A 20,663-nucleotide genomic window follows, 5' to 3' on the forward strand; every position below is an offset into this window, starting at 1 on the left:
AACCTTAAAGCTCAGGCATTGTCTACATGGAGATGGTGCCTTAAATACCTAGGGACCCCTAGCAATAGGCTGCGGAAATATTTGGAAGCGCACGCACCAGACCTTAAAGTGCCCTAAGGGGACAGATTCTGGAATACTTGTCAGAAGCAGGGAGGCAGCAGCATGCCGAGTAGCATGCTGTCCATGCCCACAGGAGAGAGCAGGACACAGGCAGCCATGGGCAGATGTCCTACACCATCTACTGCAGATCTCACAGTTAAAATCAAATTAAGAAGTCTAAACTCCCAAGTAGTAGAGGGTTTTAGAGATCCTATAAAATACAATTCAAAAATAGCACCAAAAATAATAAATAATAATAATTATATATCTGTAAAGCTGTGTGCACAAGCCCTTCAAGGGTCACTGTACTTTCAGTAAACTTTTCATATGTCATAGGGACATATCAAAACATTTGATTGATTGGGTCTGAGCGCTGAGGTCCCCACCGAATTCTAGCTCACTTAGTCTTCTCTCTGCAGGAGAGGAAGAAAGACAGTTTCAATAGAAAGTCCATGGGCCCATCTCGATCCTGTCTAGTGCAGCAAGGAGAGAACACACTAAGGCCTCTTTCACATGGTGATAGATCATGTGATGGACCATGTGATGAGCGAAGTGACGTCGCCACAGGTCCTTTTCCTCCTGGGCATCAAAGAAGAAGACGGAAGAGAAGCAGGGCTGCGCAAACAACTGGATAAGGAGAGTTACATTATTTTTTTAACCCCTCCATCCCTATTTTACCAAGCATTCTGTATTAAGAATGCTATTATTTTCCCTTATACCCATGTTATAAGGGAAAATCATAACATCTACACAACACCTAACCTAAACCCGAACTTCTGTGAAGAAGTCCAGGTTCGGGTACCAAACATGCAGATTTTTCTCACGCGTGTGCAAAACACTTTGCACTCTCGCGAAAAAATAAAAAATAAATTTACAAACAGACTGATTTAAAAGTTACAGGAACATTTCTCAACATTGTAGATGCACAAAAATGTCAAAATTAGCCCTTCCTCCCTTAATTTCCCATTCCCTTTGATTCTGATTTCGTCCCGTATTACAATTATAACAGAAATCAGCTCTCAGTGGATCAGCCATATCTCAGCTTCACCCTCACCCTCAAATTCTGGCATGGCTCATGTAGTAGTTCGTAATACCAAATATACTGGAGTAAAATAGTGCCATCAGGCTTTTCATCAGCATCATGTAAATCAGGGGTGGGAAACCTTTTTGCTGCCAAGGGCCATTTGGATATTTGTAACATCGTTCGGGAGGCATACGAAATTCTCAACTTAAAAATGTGACGGCTATATTTGGGCAAACATATAAGTGACTTAGGGGTAAGTTAAAGAAATTGCACTTCAATTTTAAAAAAATCTAGAGCGCTGTATTTTTGCAGCACAAAATGGCGCCTGCACTATATATTACAAATAGTACAGGCGCCAGTTTGTCCACACATAGCTGTAATATTTAGGTTGGGAAGGTTAATATATTTACGGTAGTTCTTTATTTGGCATTAATGGCAGCCAAGCTCATCCCAGAGGGTCCACACAGCTTTCACTCTTCCTGCCTCTTTCTTCGCAACTGTCCCTACCTCATCTTCAGATCTGCCCCCCACCTCCATCAGCCTATCAGTCTCAGATCAGACCCTTCCCAGCCTCAGATCAGACCCCATCAGACCCTCCCTAGCCTCAGATCATTTAAAATAAATAAATAATAAATAAAATTACCTCTCCAGCTCTGGACGGCACTGCCTCTTGGCAAATTCACTTACCCTCCTTGGTCTTCTTCCTGCCGCGCTGTACTGTGACCTAATAAAAGCATGGCCGCACAACATTTCACATGCAAACAATAGAACTGTTATAGAATAGTTCTATTGTTTGCATTAGAAATGTTGTGCAGCCATGCTTTTATTAGTTCTCTGTATGCTTGCTTTATGGATATGCACCTGTGACCATGAATGTGAATGTGCTAATCTAAATTTTCTTGTAGACTGTACTGCGACCTGACAGTTCACAGCATCATGGACTACGTCCTGACGCTGTACGTATCAGGACACAGAGTGGGGCCATAAGACGACTGGGGAAGGTGGGTACAGCTAGCAATGCGCTGTTCTCCCTTTCCTGTGCCTCCCGCATGCTAATGACCGCTTCCATAATGGAAGCGGTCATTAGAATTTTATGGCAGGGGGCCACATGAAATGGTCCTGCGGGCCAGAGGTTCCCCGCCCCTGATGTAAATAATCAGGTTACTTAGAACAATATATTTATTGCAATCCAATTTCTGAACAAAAAAAAAAAAAAAAACCTGTTCTAAATTAGAAATATATAAAACACTATAGTTTTAATAAATTGAGGGGGGGGGGGGGGGGGGGGGAGAGATGATAAAAAAAAAAACTCAGAATGTGAAAGAAAAAAAAAAAAAAAAAAGGGTGGCCATTTTCTGGCTGCTTGTGACCAATGTGTATATAAGATGACTATACAGCACTTTCCAATAGCCTTTGTTGATATTCTGCACCATTCTCTATATTGAATAAGCCATGTATCCCACAAATGTCCTATCCTTGACAGCAAAATGGACAAGAATAGGACATGTTCTATCTTTTCTGAAGGGCTGCAGAATGGACGTGCAGATGCGAACAGTACAGTTGCAAGAAAAAGTATGTGAACCCTTTGGAATGATATGGATTTCTGCACAAATTGGTCATAAAATGTGATCTGATCTTCATCTAAGTCACAATAGACAATCACAGTCTGCTTAAACTAATAACACACAAATAAATAAATGTTACCATGTTTTTATTGAACACACCATGTAAACATTCACAGTGCAGGTGGAAAAAGTATGTGAGCCCTTGGATTTAATAACTGGTTGAACCACCTTTGGCAGCAATAACTTCAACCAAACGTTTCCTGTAGTTGCAGATCAGACGTGCACAACGGTCAGGAGTAATTCTTGACCATTCCTCTTTACAGAACTGTTTCCGTTCAGCAATATTCTTGGGATGTCTGGTGTGAATCGCTTTCTTGAGGTCATGCCACAGCATCTCAAATTGGGTTGCGGTCAGGACTCTGACTGGGCCACTCCAGAAGGCGTATTTTCTTCTGTTTAAGCCATTCTGTTTATTTACTTCTATGCTTTGGGTCGTTGTCCTGTCGCACTACCCATCTTCTGTTGAGCTTCAGCTGGACAGATGGCCTTAAGTTCTCCTGAAAAAGGTCTTAACAAAACTTGGGAATTCATTTTTCCTTCGATGATAGCAATCTGTCCAGGCCCTGATGCAGCAAAGCAGCCCCAAACCATGAGGCCCCCACCACCATACTTCACAGTTGGGATGAGGTTTTGATGTTGGTGTGCTGTGCCTCTTTCTCCACACATAGTGTTGTGTGTTTCTTCCAAACAACTCAACTTTGGTTTCATCTGTCCACAGAATATTTTGCCAGTACTGCTGTGGAACATCCAGGTGCTCTTGTGCAAACTGTAAACGTGCAGCAATAGTTTTTTTGGACAGCAGCGGTTTCCTCTGTGGCATCCTCCCATGAAATCCATTCTTGTTTAGTGTTTTACGTATCGTGTTAGCATATGCCAGAGACTTTTGTAAGTCTTTAGCCGACACTCTAGGATTCTTCTTCACCTCATTGAGCAGTCTGCGCTGTGCTCTTGCAGTCATATTTACAGGACGGCCACTCCTCGGGAGAGTAGCAGCAGTGTTGAACTTTCTCCATTTATAGACAATTTGTCTTACCGTGGACTGATGAACAGCAAGGCTTTTGGAGATACTTTTATAACCCTTTCCAGCTTTATGCAAGTCAACAATTCTTAATTGTAGGTCTTCTGAGAGCTCTTTTGTGCGAGGCATCATTCACATCAGGCAATGCTGAAAAGCAAACCCAGAACTGGTGTGTGTTTTTTATAGGGCAGGGCAGCTGTAACCAACACCTCCAATCTCATCTCATTGATTGGACTCCAGTTGGCTGACACCTCACTCCAATTAGCTCTTGGAGACGTCATTAGTCTAGGGTTCACATACTTTTTCTACCTGCACTGTGAATGTTTACATGGTGTGTTTTAAAAAAAAAAAAAAAAAAACATAGTAACATTTAATTATTTGTGTGTTATTAGTTTAAGCAGACTGTGATTGCCTATTGTTGTGACTTAGATGAAGATCAGATCACATTTTATGACCAATTTGTGCAGAAATCCATATCATTCCAAAGGGTTCACATACCTTTTTCTTGCAACTGTATATGGTGTGCTGTCCGCATCGAAATGAATGGGTCCACATCCAACCAAAAAAAAAAAAAAAAAACTGTCACTGTGCATGAACTCTTAGGTAAATCTTCTGTGCTGTCCACAGAGGTCCTGTCCATAAGATGGCCGCTGATGGAGGGTCATGTGACCAGACTTGTATTTGAATGGAGACTACATCACACAGGACCTTTGTGTGGACAGCAGAAAAGATTTGGCAAAAATGCCTTATGAAATATAGAAAATGGCATAGAATTTCAACAAACACTACATTTAGTGAGTGCCATACATCCATCTTACAAACACACTGGTCAACAGTCACCAGAATGTGACCAACCCCTTTAAACTCCTGATATAGTACGGGAAGGAGTCAATATTTTATTTTGAAGCTACATTTCTACTGGCTAACTCCATAGCCTTCATTGTAGGGCAACTGGCTGTAGCAGGAACTTGTCACCTCGACCCTGTTTGCAGTGGCACAAAAAGATATTTAATACACTACGAGAAAAACATTTCAGAATAAAATGTACTAAAATGTTCAGACTCTGCGACGTCATAAAAACAAAAAAACTGCATGCTGTTTTGGATGATTTTTTATTTATTTTTTCACTTTGCTGTCAAAAAGTCAAACGTCAATGTAAGATGCACCTTGCCTAAGCCTACAGTAGTTCCTCAGCTGACCAACAGCCACAGATGGGGGGGAGATTAGTAGGAGACTAGCCCCCATGTCCATGGTTTTCTCTTGCAAGCCCAGTGAGCGCCATAGCCGCTGGGTGCCTTCTGTTTTAAGCAGCAGAAACAAGTTGCTAATGTATGCAATTAACGGTAACCTTAATCGCATACATTTAACCCCTCAAATACTGTGCTCCAACACGATCACGGAATATGGAAGCAAAAACACAAAAATCGGGAGGCGCGTGCTTCCAGGCGTGCACTGACCCCCTCAGCAGGGAGTGGGGAAGTCTGATAAGTGTGTGTGGCATCCTCATTTACTTTGTATGATCTGAGGGTGCTACACATAAGTACCTATGGAGACCCTGTTCTATAGGAACATAGTGTAATACTCAGACTCGAATGCTAATGCATTGGGGTCTATGACTGCTTGTTATAGTTCCTTAAAAATAACAAAATAAATATAATGGGCATCACATTTGGCGAAAACGCCTGTACTATCAAAATATAAATATATTTATCGCATACAGCAAACAGTGCCAAAATAAATAAATTTCACAAATTTCAGACTTTGTAAACCAGAGGGTGAAATCTGAAGTAACACAGATTTTGTCGTGGATTTGGTGTGGATTTTGCTGCACACTGATGTTGCAGGTAAAACTAGTATTTACTTGAAAAACCAGCGCTGACATCAATTTGAAAACTGTACCTGACTTGATAGAGACTGTACGTCGCCATGTTGTGGTTGCTTTGCGTGTCCCCATAGCTTTACTTATCAGTAGGGAATTGACCAATTATCGGAAGTACTGATATTATCAGCAGATATTCAGGATTTTGTACATTATAATGCGTATAAAACTAATACTAGTGAGCGCTTCCATTATTAATGTGCACACTAGTATGCATCGGGTGCCGGGAGCGGGGAAGAAGTGCAGCAAGCACTTCCGATACTCACCCTCCCTGGTCTACTTTAATGGGGCCCGCGCTGCACTGTCCTGATACCGTACAGCGTCAGGACATAGTGCGCACACTATGACCTGGGGCTGCACGCTGTCAGGTGACAGTGCAGCACAGGGCGGAGAACACAGGGGAGAGAGAGACACCGAACCCGGAAATGAAGAGGAGCCGCGGCGCAGGAGAGGTAAGGAGTTTTTTTATTTTATTCATCTGAGCTCTGATAGGGGTTAATAAAGGGCTGATCTGAGGTCTGATGGGGGTTTACAAAGTCAGTGAGGAGGGGGGATGGTGTGGAAATTGGCATTTGGCACCAGTATATTATTGTAAATGTAAATTATAAATTGACTACCAACTAAGGTTTTTTTTTTAATTTATAATTGACATTTATAATAATATGTACTATTGCCAAATGCAAATATCCACCACCTCAGTGAATACCAACTAATAGAATATATAATATGAGATATAAAATATCAGTATAAAATTATCGGCTATCGGCCTGAAAGTTCACAGATTATTGGTATCTGCTCTAAACAAAAAACAAAAAAAACCCACACACAATCAATATCGGTCGATCCCTACTTATCAATATAATTTTATACAAGCAATTTATCCTTGATAATTTACAGCATCTAGAATAACTGATGCTGTGTTGAATGGCAAACGCTGCTCACACCAAATACTAATTTGATTTTAGACTTTTCTGTTCTTTCACCTTTGCATTTTGTTCATTGATTAAAAAAAAAAACAAAAAAAAAAACACACACACACACACACACACACACACACACACATTAACACTTTGATTTAATTACTTTGCAGCCTTTTTTCCACACCTGCCTAAAACTAAAACCGTGACTATCCTTGACTATTGGATGTGCTAGATACAGGGGCATTCGTAGTGCTTCAGGATTAGGATTAATGAAAGCGATTAATGAAAGCAAACAAAATGAACGTGATGCAACGACTCTTAATAACAGAAGCCTGTGTTCCTGACACCTTGCGTGCCACAGAACACTATCCCGGCCGCTGGCACGCTCACACTATAGCAGGAAGATAACTTCCAGGAAGAGGATTTAACTCCTTGGCTTTTGCCAAGGTGAATTGGTCCATCGCACACAACCTAATGGAGGGCAGAGTGGGTGAAGGAGAAAGTCCTGTCACGCAAGGAGGAAGAATCTAAAGCTAATGTTTAGACTTTTAATTACTGGATGACATATGTGCGAGTGGAGTAGGAACGCCTCTCGTCTCACACACACGCAAGGCAATTCTAGTCAAACCACAGAAGTAATAAAGAACGTAATATAAACTTTACAGAGTGGTAAAGAGAGGGAGCACAAGCTCCTCAGGGAGATGAGAAAGCTGGAAGGCGAACATAAAATATGAAGTAAAATGTATATGCTTCTAAACAAGCTGAACCTCAGGCACAATGGGGCACGCTGTGGATAGGAAGCTGGGGGGAGGCTTGGCTGCTCAGGAAGCCAAGCAATTAAAGAGGCCCAGAAAAGAGGAGGAGGGAGGGGGGCTGTTTGAAAACTTTACTAGGAGATTTTACAGCTGGTAGTGAAGCTAGGCAGATACTGACTGAGCAGCACTCTTAACACGCAACACATGCAAGGCAATCATTCACACTGTGGGAAGGGGCAGGGGTCACTTGTAATACATACAATACTCCAGTAACCCATTTCTGTCTGCAACAATCACATTGGTCTAGAAATGTTATAAGAAATCAGGGCAAGGCCTCCTGCACACGACTGTAATTGGGCCCATGCTGTACATCCAGTTTTACAGATATTTTTCCCCGCAGATTATGGGAAGAATTATTCGGCCCCAAGTAGTAATATTGCAAGCCCCAGAGTACATGTCAATGGACACAGCATGGCTGCATCTTCAGATACATGTCAGAAATGTGACTATTTCCATTGCAGAATGACATACTCTTAATTATTTCAATGCACAATGATAAAGCTACAAAGTTTGTAAGCAGTCAAATTCATCAGTGTATGTTGGGCTGTATTTTTGCTGTTTATTTGCTGTATACGGCAGAAACACAGCTTCAGCAGGAGGCGTAAGGGCCCATTACTGTACCTGGATATGACCGCAGGAGTTGCATGAATCGAAATTATTATTATTATTTTTATGCCAATCTTTCTATTCATTTCAGAGGAGCTGAAACTTGCATGAAACATTTTACAGCTTTTAGATACTTGTTGTTACTGGTGTCTTGTATTATTCTTTTTTTTCACAGTACGTCATTTATTTTGTAAATCAACACAATATACTGAGGGGCATTTACTCAAGTTTGTATACTGCTATTGTGGCGTAAAAAGTAGCAAATTACGGCGCACAACATATTTCCCCCATAATTTGTGACTTTTTAACCTTCTCGCTGTTTTTCTAAAGTGGCAAGAAAAAGGTAGGGGTTGGTGGGAGAGGTGAGGCTCTGCGTAGCCAACTAGATTTATAGCTGAAGTCTACGCCAGGCCCTAGTTGGCCTAGACTTTTGATTCTGACACATGGAGGGCAAGAGACAAATAATTTAGGTGTCAAAAATTAGATCAAGACTAGCATATGGGAACACCAGTCTTGATAAATGTCCCTCGTGAAATCTACATATATTAGCGTTTGAAACTCATCGTTGGTTTTGAATAGTTTCTTTGTGGAATACGAAGGAAAAAAAATTGAGCAGATTTGGCGAGTGCTGGACATTACATTCTATCTACATCTGTTCTACTTTCATAATAGGGCAGTAGGAAAGACCTACAAAAGGTAGGACATGGCATATATAAATAGATGATAAAAATGGTATGACCGCCAGGGGTACAACCACTGGGACTTCCAGCAATCCAGAGAACAGTGGTCCCCAAAATGTAAGGAGCAATGGTTACACCAGTGGGGACTTGTGAATCCCCAATCTCAGGATTGGTAGGGGTCTCCACAATCAGACATTTATCACCTATACTGCGAGTGCTCACACATAAATCAAATATCAATTAAAATAAAACCTGTCTGCCATAACACTTCCACTAGGCTTCATTTAGGATACACTGCTGGAAAACTAAAACAAAAAGAACATCTAGAAGGAGGGGCAAACAATAGTGCTCAGTAATGAAAGCAGGTTCTGCCTTGGTACTTCTGAAGAATGAATCACAGTTTGCAGAAGGGCTGGAGATTACCTACTGCCATCATACATAGTGCAGAGACACATTAGCTACCATGCCATACCAGTCTGATATTCATGGAGAGAAGACTGACCAGAACATTGTAGAACCAGCCCTACGGCCTTTTTTTGACTCAGGAGAGGTTGTGTTCTAACAAGATAACACCTACCCACACACTGCCCGCACTACCAAACATGCCCTTCTGAATATCCAGTAACTCTCATGGCCAGCTTGATTGCCAAATCTCTCCCTCATCACAAATGTCTGGAACTGGATAGGGTGACAGATCTCCCATGCACAACAGCCAACAACCATCTTGGATGCCCTATAGGTCCAAGTTGAAATTACATTCCAAAGATGGATAACTATTATCTGTACGTCTGTTACCATGCCAAACTGGCAGCCTGCATTACACCAAGGGGAGATGCCACCCAGTATTAATGTGACCCTGCATCAACATATACCCTGCTCCAGACCCAAAATAAAGGGATGCAACACCTTGTTGACCAAGCATCACTAAACAGTTTATACTGAATCGCATTAAAGGGAACCTGTCATCAACTTTATGCTCAATGTAACAGGCAAGGTTTCTCTATGAAAAACACAATAGGCGCACCATAGGGTAATAGTCATATAAGAGGAATACAATCACTCCAAAGGGAGGCTCACCTTGTTGGGTTGTGCGTATAATAGGCACAACACTACTGTGGGCTTGAAAAAGGGTATTATAAACCCCAGGAATAAATGGTCATGCAGCCAGGGATACGAGCACTTCCACGTAGGGATGCCTGGAGTCCCCAAGTAGGCAAAATGGATCCAAAATACAAAGAGAGAATCCTGCGGCGCAAAGAACCATCCTTTGATGTCGACACAAACTTGGTTTATTGATTTAGCATATGGTATATGCTAAATCAATAAACCAAGTTTGTGTCGACATCAAATGTTGGTTCTTTGCACCGCGGGATTATCGTTTGTATTTTGGATCAACTTTATGCTAACCTCACTGAGGGCAGCAGAAAGTAGTGACAGAAATTCAGATTTTTTCGGTGTGTCACTCATGAGATAAAAGTAAGTGGTTGCTGAGAACCAGCATCATCATCATTGCAGCCCAGGCCTTGAAAAGAATTGCGGAACGTGTGCAGACCCATTCATTCTCTATGGGGACGGAATGGATGCAGAGAGCACACTATGTGCTCTCCGCATTTCCGGAGCGCAGCCCCGATCTTCCGGTCCGCAGCTCTGGAAAAAAAATAAAAATAGAACCTCTTATTCTTGTGCGCAATTGCGGACAATAGGCAGTTCTATGGGGGTTCCGGCTGGGTGTATTGCAGATCCGCAATGCACTACGGACGTCTGAATGGTCCCTTGTTCATAATCTCCTGCTCTCCTCGCCCATCTGCTGGCAGTTCTCTCCTATAGAGAAAGGGAGAAAACTAGGTAGAAGCCTGTCAACCATCAGCAGGTGGTCAGGAGAGCAGGAATTCATGTATAACCAGGACTCTTCTCAGGTGGCCGTGACTCTTTTCCAGGTCCAGTCTGCAATGATTGTGATGTTGGTTCTCGGCAACCATTAACTTTTAAATCACAGACCGCTGAAATCAACTCACCTGTCTCTACTTTATTCTGCCGTTAGTATGGGCAGCATAAAGTTTATGACAGTTTCCCCTTAAGTTTTCCAGGCGTTTTATCATTTTTCACTAGTGTATATTCACATGTAGAAAATATACACTCAGGCTGCTTTCTGTGACTTCAAATCAGTTCCAGCCATCTGAATGGGTTTGTTTCTGCAGCATGTGCATGGGTTTCTGCAGCTGAATTCAGATAAATGGTGTGGACCTTTATCAGGTCCTTAATGGAAAACCAATGCATTGTACCACATGGAAAACCGTTTCTATTTAGAGTGATCCTTCAAGGTACTGCAGACGGCCACAACATCCCACTGTTCCCCCTTCTCTTTTTATTTTAGGCAGACATGACTGTGACTAGTATAACAGGCTCTCTTTACTTACCTGTGCAGTATTCCTTGCTACCTGGCTGTGGTACTATAATTCTCCTATATACGATTGGCTCAGATTCAAGTATGTTTTCATCATGTCTGTATGTTGGGGCTCTGTCACTGGGGGTTCCACGAGACTTTGACCCACCACCAGTGCCTCCTCCGCCCTTCCTTTCATGAGTGTCTATCTCTTCAAAGACCGCTGCTTTGTCAAAAAGAGCAAGATTTCCTTCAAAGTCAAAATCTGCATCTGGAATTTCCTCCAAGTCCTCTCCAAAGCACTCGTCATCTCGAGTTTTCAGTGGCCCATTCTTGGGGCCACTCTTCTTAGGGGTGACTTGGTTAGGATACCGGCTGCTTGATGACCCTAAGTAAAAATAAAAATAAAGAATCACGATTATCATTGTGTGTTGCATTTCTGATGGAGCTCCTGATGGATTTATACAATGGACTGCGATTTTAACATATAAAACACACACACACCAGAAAGCCTGGTGACATGTTTCTGTGCTTTCCTGACATTAGCACATTATGTACTTGACACAAGGATTTATTTTATATATTGTACTCGTTCCACTGTTCCTTAATTCTCCTACACACAGATCTGTCTTTCAAGTAGAGCCCAGTAGCAAATAAACAGAGTGGTGTCCTTAGGGAACCTGTGATAAGTAAGGTCATATGCTGAGTCACACTACACACAATAGAATACAAATGCAAAACTTTACGGAAAAAACGGCAGTGTAAAAACGGTTACTCGTTTGTACTGGGGATTGTATGTGGGTTCTCAGCTGCCCAACATGCCCTATCTATCTTTCTCCTACAATGCCAGAGGAGTTAGCTGGTCCCATTGAAATTGGTTAGTTCAGTCAACATTTTTCTTAAAAGTAAATGTATAACCTACTATATTTTTGCTCTATAAGACGCACTTTTTTTTTCCCTTATGAGGCGAATACTAATGAGGGTTTCGATTATGAAAGCACTCCGTAAGTACAGGAGGCAGGGGAAGCAGTTAAAGTAGCGCTCCCCGGGCTCTGTACCCATGGCTTCCTGGTCTTCCTTGGCTGTGCACAGAACAGGGTTGACAACACTCTGCGACCACATGCTGTGCGACAACTGGTCACAGCACGGCGGGAAGAGCACTGGATGTTTGGGGTGGTGGGGACATCTGGTGCAGGAGAGGTAAGTTGATTATAATATTTTTTTTTGTCATTCACATTGAGGGTCTGATCTTAGGCCTGAATGGGGGTCTTATTAATATTGGCGATCTGATTGGGGCACTGAGCTGATATCTGATTAACACTGGGGGCTCTGGTTGGTGGTCTGATCTGAGGTCCAATGAATAATATATATATTTTTTCTTATTTTCCTCCTCTAAATCCTTGATATCTTATAGGGCAAAAATACTGTATAAATCTATTTTCTGATAAAAAAAATGTATTCTATTTTCTGTACATGAATATGGGGAATATAGGGAGGCCATCTTGCCTGTTCTTTCTATGCTTAGGAGTCATGTGAGCAGTCCTATTCAGGGACTGGCAGCTATCTCTGTATGCATACTCCGCTATTAATCACTAATAGGACCACCACATGACTAATATACATAGAAAATGAAAGAATTTAATTGAACAAATAACGCTATAGTCATCTTTTTAAACAAACTATATCAATCTACTGAGCTTATTACACTCAAAACATGGTGCATGCAGATTGGACTGCATTTTCAACCTGATGGGTTCCCTTTAACAGCATTCAGAGATATGGTGCACAGCAGTCACATGAACCATAGAAACTTGTAGACTGCAGATGGCATACGGACTACTGAAAAGTGTTTTGGATAGAGTTGAGCGAACCTACCAAAAGGAGCCTGCCAGAGTTCGGGGTTTAAGTGAATTACGTGATGGATTCTGTTCTCAATGCTGGCATGTCGCATAATACAAGTGTATGGCCAGCTCCGAGGGTTCTGTTTTGCTGGCCATACACGTATCATTACGGCATGCAAAACAGAATGCTTCTAAAGGCATTCCATTTGGCACGCCAGCATTGAATTACGTTACGGATTCTGTGAGAAAGGAATCCATTACGTAATTAATTTAAACCCGGAACCTAAACTCGAACCTGCCAAAAGGCAGATTCGCTCAACTCTAGTTATGGACTTGCTCTATGACCTGTCCTGAGTTAATTGTGCAAAGCGGTAAAGGAAGGCAAGCTGTAAGCATCACCTGCAGTGAACAGTGTGATTTCTAGACAAAAGGGGTTGTCCGGTTTCAGATATTGATGACCTATCCTCAGGATAGGTCATCACTATCAGTTCAGAGGGAGTCTAACAGCCGGCTGATCAGCTATTTGAAGAGACTGCAGCACTCATATGAGCACTGTCTTCTCTTCACCGTTTGCCTGCTCACTGTCAACACTGCAGTGGCGAGCAGTGCAATTACAGCGCCTCAGCCCGATTCACTTTTGACACCCCATACGCCTTTTTCTTTTCTTTTTTTTTTTTACGGCTGTCACTAATGGACCTTTGCCATTTCACAGAGTGGGGGCTCAGCTCACACGAGAGCTGCGCTCCTACTCCAACAGGCCGGACAGGCAGGAGTCCGGATCCGGGCTGTTTAACCCCATGCATGTAGCGGGCAATGTCGTTTACCACATGCACGCGGTTGCAGAGGGAGCGGACTCTGTGTATCGCATCGGCACCCTGCAAAATAGATCACGGGATGCTGATGCCAGTGAAGGCAGGAATACGAGATTTTAGCAAAATGGCTGGGTCAATTAACCCCTTAAGGACTCAGCCCTATTTCACCTTAAGGACTTGGCCATTTTTTGCAAATCTGACCAGTGTCCCTTTAAGTGCTCATAACTTTAAAACACTTTGACTTATCCAGGCCATTCTGAGATTGTTTTTTCGTCACATATTGTACTTCATGACACTGGTAAAATGAAGTCAAAAAAATTATTTTTTTTGCATAAAAAAAATACCTAATTTACAAAAAATTTGGAAAAATTTGCAAATTTCAAAGTTTCAGTTTCTCTACTTCTGTAATACATAGTAATACCCCCAAAAATTGTGATGACTTTACATTCCCCATATGTCTACTTCAGGTTGGAATTATTTTGGGAATGATATTTTATTTTTTGGGGATGTTACAAGGTTTAGAACTTTAGAAGCAAATATTGAAATTTTTCAGAAATTTACAAAAACCCAATTTTTAGGGACCACTACAGCTCTGAAGTCACTTTGCGAGGCTTACATAATAGAAACCACCCAAAAATGACCCCATTCTATAAACTACACCCCTCAAGGTATTCAAAACTGATTTTACAAACTTTGTTAACCCTTTAGGTGTTGCACAAGAGTTATTGGCAAATGGGGATGAAATTTGAGAATTTCATTTTTTTGCCTAATTTTCCATTTTAACCCATTTTTTCCACTAACAAAGCAAGGGTTAACAGCCAAACAAGACTGTATCTTTATTGCCCTGACTCTGCCGTTTACAGAAACACCCCATATGTGGCCGTAAACTACTGTACGGCCACACAGCGGGGCGTAGAATGAAAGGTGCGCCGTTTGGTTTTTGGAAGCCAGATTTTGCTGGACTGTTTTTTTGACACCATGTCCCATTTGAAGCCCCCTGATGCACCCCTAGAGTAGAAACTCCCTAAAAGTGACCCCATCTAAGAAACTACACCCCTCAAGGTATTCAAAACTGATTTTAAAAACTTTGTTAACCCTTTAGGTGTTGCACAAGATATAATGGAAAATAGAGATACAATTTCAAAATTTCACTTTTTTGGCAGATTTTCCATTTTAATATATTTTTTCAAGTAACAAAGCAAGGGTTAACAGCCAAACAAAACTCATTATTTATGGCCCTAATTCTGTAGTTTACAGAAACACCCCATATGTGGTCGTAAACAGCTGTACGGGCACACGGCAGGGCGCAGAAGGAAAGGAATGCCATACGGTTTTTGGAAGGCAGATTTTGCTGGACTGGTTTTTTTACACCATGTCCCATTTGAAGCCCCCCTGATGCACCCCTAGAGTAGAAACTCCAAAAAAGTTACCCCATTTTAGAAACTACGGGATAAGGTGGCAGTTTTCTTGGTACTAGTTTAGGGTACATATGATTTTTGGTTGCTCTATATTACACTTTTTGTGCGGCAAGGTAACAAGAAATAGCTTTTTTGGCACTGTTTTTTTTTTTTTTTGTTATTTACAACATTCATCTGAAAGGTTAGATCATGTGGTAATTTTATAGAGCAGGTTGTCACGGACGCGGCGATACCTAATATGTATACTTTTTTTTTTATATATGTAAGTTTTACACAATGATTTCATTGTTAAAACAAAAAAAGTTTTAGTTTCTCCATAGTCTAAGCCATAGTTTTTTCAGTTTTTGGGCGATTATCTTATGTAGGGTCTCATTTTTTGCGGGATGAGATGGCTGTTTTATTGGCACTATTTTGGGGTGCATATGACTTTTTGATCGCTTGCTATTGCACTTTTTGTGACGTAAGATGACAAAAAATTGCTTTTTTTAAACCGTTTTTATTTTTATTTTTTTACGGTGGTCACCTGAGGGGTTAACTCATGGGGTATTTTTATAGAGCCGGTCGATACGGACACGGCGATACATAAATAAATAAAAGTATACATATTAGGTAACGCCGTGTCCGTATCGACCGGCTTTATAAAAATACCCCAACATGTGTAGGGAATTTTATTTTTTTCATTTTGAATTAGTGATAAATGTGTTTTTTGATTTTCACTTTTTTTTCACTTTTTCTTACTTTTTTTTTGACCCAGACCCACTGGGTTCTTGAAGATCCAGTGGGTCTGGTGTCTGCATAATACAGTACAGAACCTATATAAGGTTCTGTACTGTATTTTACTTACACTGAACAGATCTATGCTTTCAGCACAGATCTGTTCAGCACCATGGACAGCAGGACGCCTGAGCAGGCGTCCTGTTGCCATGGGAACCTTCCCCGTCTGCCACAACTTCGCAGACGGGGAAGGGTAAGGACTGGGGCTTCGGGGGGCTGTCTGGGGGCTCTCTCCCTCTCCCATCGGGGGGCTGCAAAGGCACAGCAGCCCCCCGATGGGAGAGGGAGGGAGCCGCATCTTACTGTTAACTCTTTCCATACAGCGGTCCGTACGGACCGCTGTATGGAAAGGGTTAAACGGCTGTCATCCATTCACAGATGTCAGCCGTTTATACCAGGGTGCCAGCAATGTGCTGGCACCCTGGTATACCCACTAGAAGCCAATGATTATTCGGCGGGAGGCGGGCGGGGGATCGCGATCCCGCCTGCCGCACCGCCCGCCCACACCGCCCGCAACACCCCCCCCTGCACCTCCCACCAGGCTAAAATCATGCAGGGGTGCTGGGGGGGGGTGATAACTATAGATTTGTGCCACACTAAAGTTTCTGATCGCCGCGGTCAGGGACTGCGGCGATCAGAAACAGCAGAAATAGCAACAAACCGCAGGTCTGAATTGACCTGCGGTTTGCTGCGATCACCGATACGGGGGGGGTCATATGACCCCCCCCAGGCGTTGTGACAGGATGCCGGCTGAATGATTTCAGCCGGCATCCTGTGCGGATTAACCCCTGGGGCGCCACAATCTCAATTTAAACTCATGACGTACCGGTACGTCATGGGTCCCTAAGGGGTTAAAGAAAGTGACCCAGCATTTTGCTAAGGGGATCTGTTACTAGGTTATATTGCCTTTAGTTAGGACACAATAAAACTGGTGACAAATTCCCTTTAAAGATGCATAAAATTGAAAGAAATCTTCAATACTACTGTGTAAATCCTCTTAAGAACAGCTCAGGCAAGATGGCCACCCCCATAATCATGTTCAGGAAATGGAATTAAGAAATGTGCAGACTGGCAGATAAAATTTTTGGTCACAAAAAGAAAACTAAACTTATCAGAAGTGGTGATTATTCTGCAAGAAAGAAAACCATCTACAGTGCCATGTGTACAGTACAGGTATATGTATGTGCATTCGTATGCAGCCATGTTTCCCCCCCCTCTCCTTCATACACTGAGAAAAAGTACAGCAATGTCCTACTTTTGAGTGACAGCGTACGTGCCTGTGGCTTACAACCTGTTCACATCTCGTGCCGAGGAAGGAATTCCCACCTCCTGGGGGATGAACTGCAGCACTGTATCTCCGTGACAGTAGGAGTGAAGCTGCGAGGCAGCGCACGCATGGAGACATGAACTCTGTCTACCCCAGCCTAGGCAATGTTTAATCTAATTGTGTATGTGTAGAGCTTATTAAGCAGCATTTTCTTTTTGGCAGAAAGAGGTCTACAATGAGACCCCAAAGAGAAAGAGCAAACAAACAGGGTCTCCGCTCCTGCAGGAACGCTGCGTGTAAGGATTTGCTCATTTTCAGTGGTGGGAAAATGAGCAAATCCTCAAAGCCTGAAATGCCCTGGAAATCACTTATCATACAGGAGAGATACACTGAAAATAGAACGGCAAACTCACTTTACACACCTATAATGCAAAAATGGTATTCTATTAGCAACGTCAAATCAGCCAAGTCACTTAGTCACCTCATTCTGTAGATGCTCAAGAAGTTAGAGAGCTCATATGTAATGGAATGTAAAGCTTTTAGGCGCAAAGACAAAACCATTTTTGAGAGGGAACATCTTATGGCACAGAGGTCTGGTGGAAGTAAAATAAGGTCAGGCTTAGGAAATCTAAAGTCTCAAGTTTCGTTTTGCAAAACATTATAGTAACGTTTACATAGTATACATTCACACCCTTGCACAAGTGTGGCAGATAGCAAGCCATTTTATTGTTGTGTCAAAAATGCTTTTTTTTTTTTTTACAAATATTCAATAGCTAGGACAGTTGCAGAAGGGGATGGCATAGGTTTTACATCCTTGTTTTAGCTCTGTCAGGAGAGTGCAGAAGAAAAAAAAAAATAACCCAAACACTTTAGTTCCCCATTAACTCCTTAATTGTGAAAGACAAATTCCAGAATTTTAGCACCATTTGGGGGAACATGTAAACTTGAAATAAAAGTTAAAGGGGTTGTCCCACGGAAAATATTCTACAGGTTTCAAACCAGCACCTGGATCTGAATACTTCCGTAATTGTATGCAATTAACCCCTTAAAAGGGAACCGGTCACCAGTTTTATGGTGTCCTAACTAAGGGCAATATAAATAAGTGACTGATTCTCTTAGCAAAATGCTGGGTCACTTTCTTTAATTGACCCAGTCAATCTGCCAACATCTTGTACTGAAAAGCTCCAGCTGATAATGATGAGTCATGAATATTCATGAGCTTCTGACTCTCCCCGCCCACCTGCTGCTGAATGACAGTTTTTTCCATATGAAATCAGCAGCAGGTGGGCAGGGGAGTGGCTATAGTTCTGAATTAAATATACGCTGGACTCAATGACATCACGCTGGACTCAGATCAGCTCATTAGCATGCAGCATCTTTATATGTCCTTTAAGGAGCCATGACGTACATATACGTCATATCTTGACGTGACTTAAAGAACCATGACGTACATGTACTTCATGAGATCTGCGAGGCTCCGGGGGCGGGGGGAAATCGATGCACCATGGCCGATATTACCGGCAGGCAGCCATGCCGGGAAAGAGCCGCACGGTGCCGATCCACCCACCTGCAGCTCCAAGCGCTGCGATTGGCCGATCAATGGACGGTTCTGAACTGGTTAGCACCGGTCACATCCGAGATGAGGCAGGGAACACCAGTGTTTTGGGTCCCCTGCCAGCGCTGCGGTAGGGTGGGTATATATTTTTTTTTTTTTACACACACACACACACACACACACACACTTTTCAAAGAACGAAGCAGCACTTCCAGATTTCGGTGGCAGGGTGAAGACCCCAAAACTTCATTCCCAGCAACGTTTCAGCCTATTCAATGAGGTCTTTGTCAAGCTACACAACAGTGCAAAATACTGGGTATATATACCCACAACTCACATGTTAGCAATAAAGTCACATGACTTCCAGCAATAAGTCCAAAGTCTGATGAGTCCAAATTTGAGATCTTTGGTTCCAACCACCGTGTCTTTGTGCGAACGGATGGACTCTACATGCCTTGTTCCCACCGTGAAGCATGGAGGAGAAGGTGTGATGGTGCTTTGCTGGCGACACTGTTGGGGATTTATTCAAAATTGAAGGCATACTGAACAAGCATGGCTACCACAGCATCTTGTAGCGGCATGCTATTTCATCCGGTTTGCGTTTAATTGGACCATCATTTATTTTTCAACAGGACAATGACACCAAACACACCTCCAGGCTGTGTAAGGGCTATTTGACCATGAAGGAGAGTGATGGGGTGCTGCGCCAGATGACCTGGCCTCCACAGTCACCGGACCTGAACCCAATCGAGATGGTTTGGGGTGAGCTGGACCGCAGAGTGAAGGCAAAAGGGCCAACAAGTGCTAAGCATCTCTGGGAACTCCTTCAAGACTGTTGGAAGACCATTTCAGGCGACTACCTCTTGAAGCTCATCAAGAGAAGGCCAAGAGTGTGCAAAGCAGTAATCAAAGCAAAAAGGTGGCTACTTTGAAGAACCTAGAATATGACATTTTCAGTTGTTTCACACTTCTTTTTTGTTATGTATATAATTCCACATGCGTTAATTCATAGTTTTGATGCCTTCAGAGTGTGTGTGTGTGTAATATATATATATATATATATATTTATATTTTCCATATATCCAGCGGGAGCACCAGCCAAGGTGTTGGTGCAGAGTCCAAGGTGGGGTAACGGCAATCCCCAATAGTATAAGCAGAAAAAGTAGGACTGCACTCGAAATAGTGGTGAAAGGAAAAAAGTTTTATTCACCCATGTGGCAAATCTTGCGACGTTTCAGCTCACACGAGCCTTCCTCAAGCCTACGCACCATCAGCGCACGTGCATTTTGCAACCACTGAGCACCATTCAGTAGTGTCCATTACCGATAGAGTCTGCCCAGTTTGTGCTGCATGTTTTTTGTGCAGAAATTATTATTATTTTTTTTTACTTTTCTTCAAAATTTTAATTTCAAAATTTATTACAAGCCCCTTCACGTGCAAGAAACCCTACATACACACCCCACACTAAATAAAGGTGTACGCGTTTCACACATTACACCCCAATAAAAAAGAAAAAATGTCCCATTCATCCCAGAGAGTGTTCTTAGCTGAAGAGGCATACACCATCCTTGCCTCAGATACTGAGTCTGCCAGTGAGGGAGAAGAGGATGCCACTTTCCACTATTCCTCTACCCCCTCATTATCATAATCATCCGCTGATGAGAAACCCTCTAAAAGACGCCCCAGGGTAGCAGCAGAGGCAGCCCCCCAGAGTGAGCCCACGTGGACCCCACCCTCTGACGATTATCAGCCCCAAATGTCTGAGTTTGTGCAGACTTCAGAGAAGATTTTGAAAAAAAAAATAAAAAAAATCCAGCTCAGAAGATTTTGTAAATCTAATGGTGGCCCAAACCAATTTGTACGCCTAACAATTCATTGCTCAGAACCCTAGTTCGCCATACGCTAGACCCCTAGGTTGGACCCCAGTAGATGCAACAAAGAACAAGA

At 42.4% G+C, this 20,663-nt stretch overlaps 1 protein-coding gene across 5 annotated transcripts in view; it reads right to left on the minus strand.

Annotated features, from left to right (window-relative positions):
- EDC3 (enhancer of mRNA decapping 3) overlaps nt 1–20,663 on the minus strand; it is a 76,492-nt gene that overhangs the window by 14,630 nt on the left and 41,199 nt on the right. For all 5 annotated transcript variants that reach the window (XM_044283242.1, XM_044283241.1, XM_044283238.1 and 2 more), the window contains one exon: nt 11,084–11,437. In XM_044283242.1, the coding sequence (XP_044139177.1) occupies nt 11,084–11,437 (354 nt within the window). The remainder of the gene's footprint in view (nt 1–11,083; nt 11,438–20,663) is intronic.

The sequence above is a fragment of the Bufo gargarizans genome, chromosome 2 (assembly GCF_014858855.1).
Source record: "Bufo gargarizans isolate SCDJY-AF-19 chromosome 2, ASM1485885v1, whole genome shotgun sequence".
Classification (NCBI taxonomy): domain Eukaryota; kingdom Metazoa; phylum Chordata; class Amphibia; order Anura; family Bufonidae; genus Bufo; species Bufo gargarizans.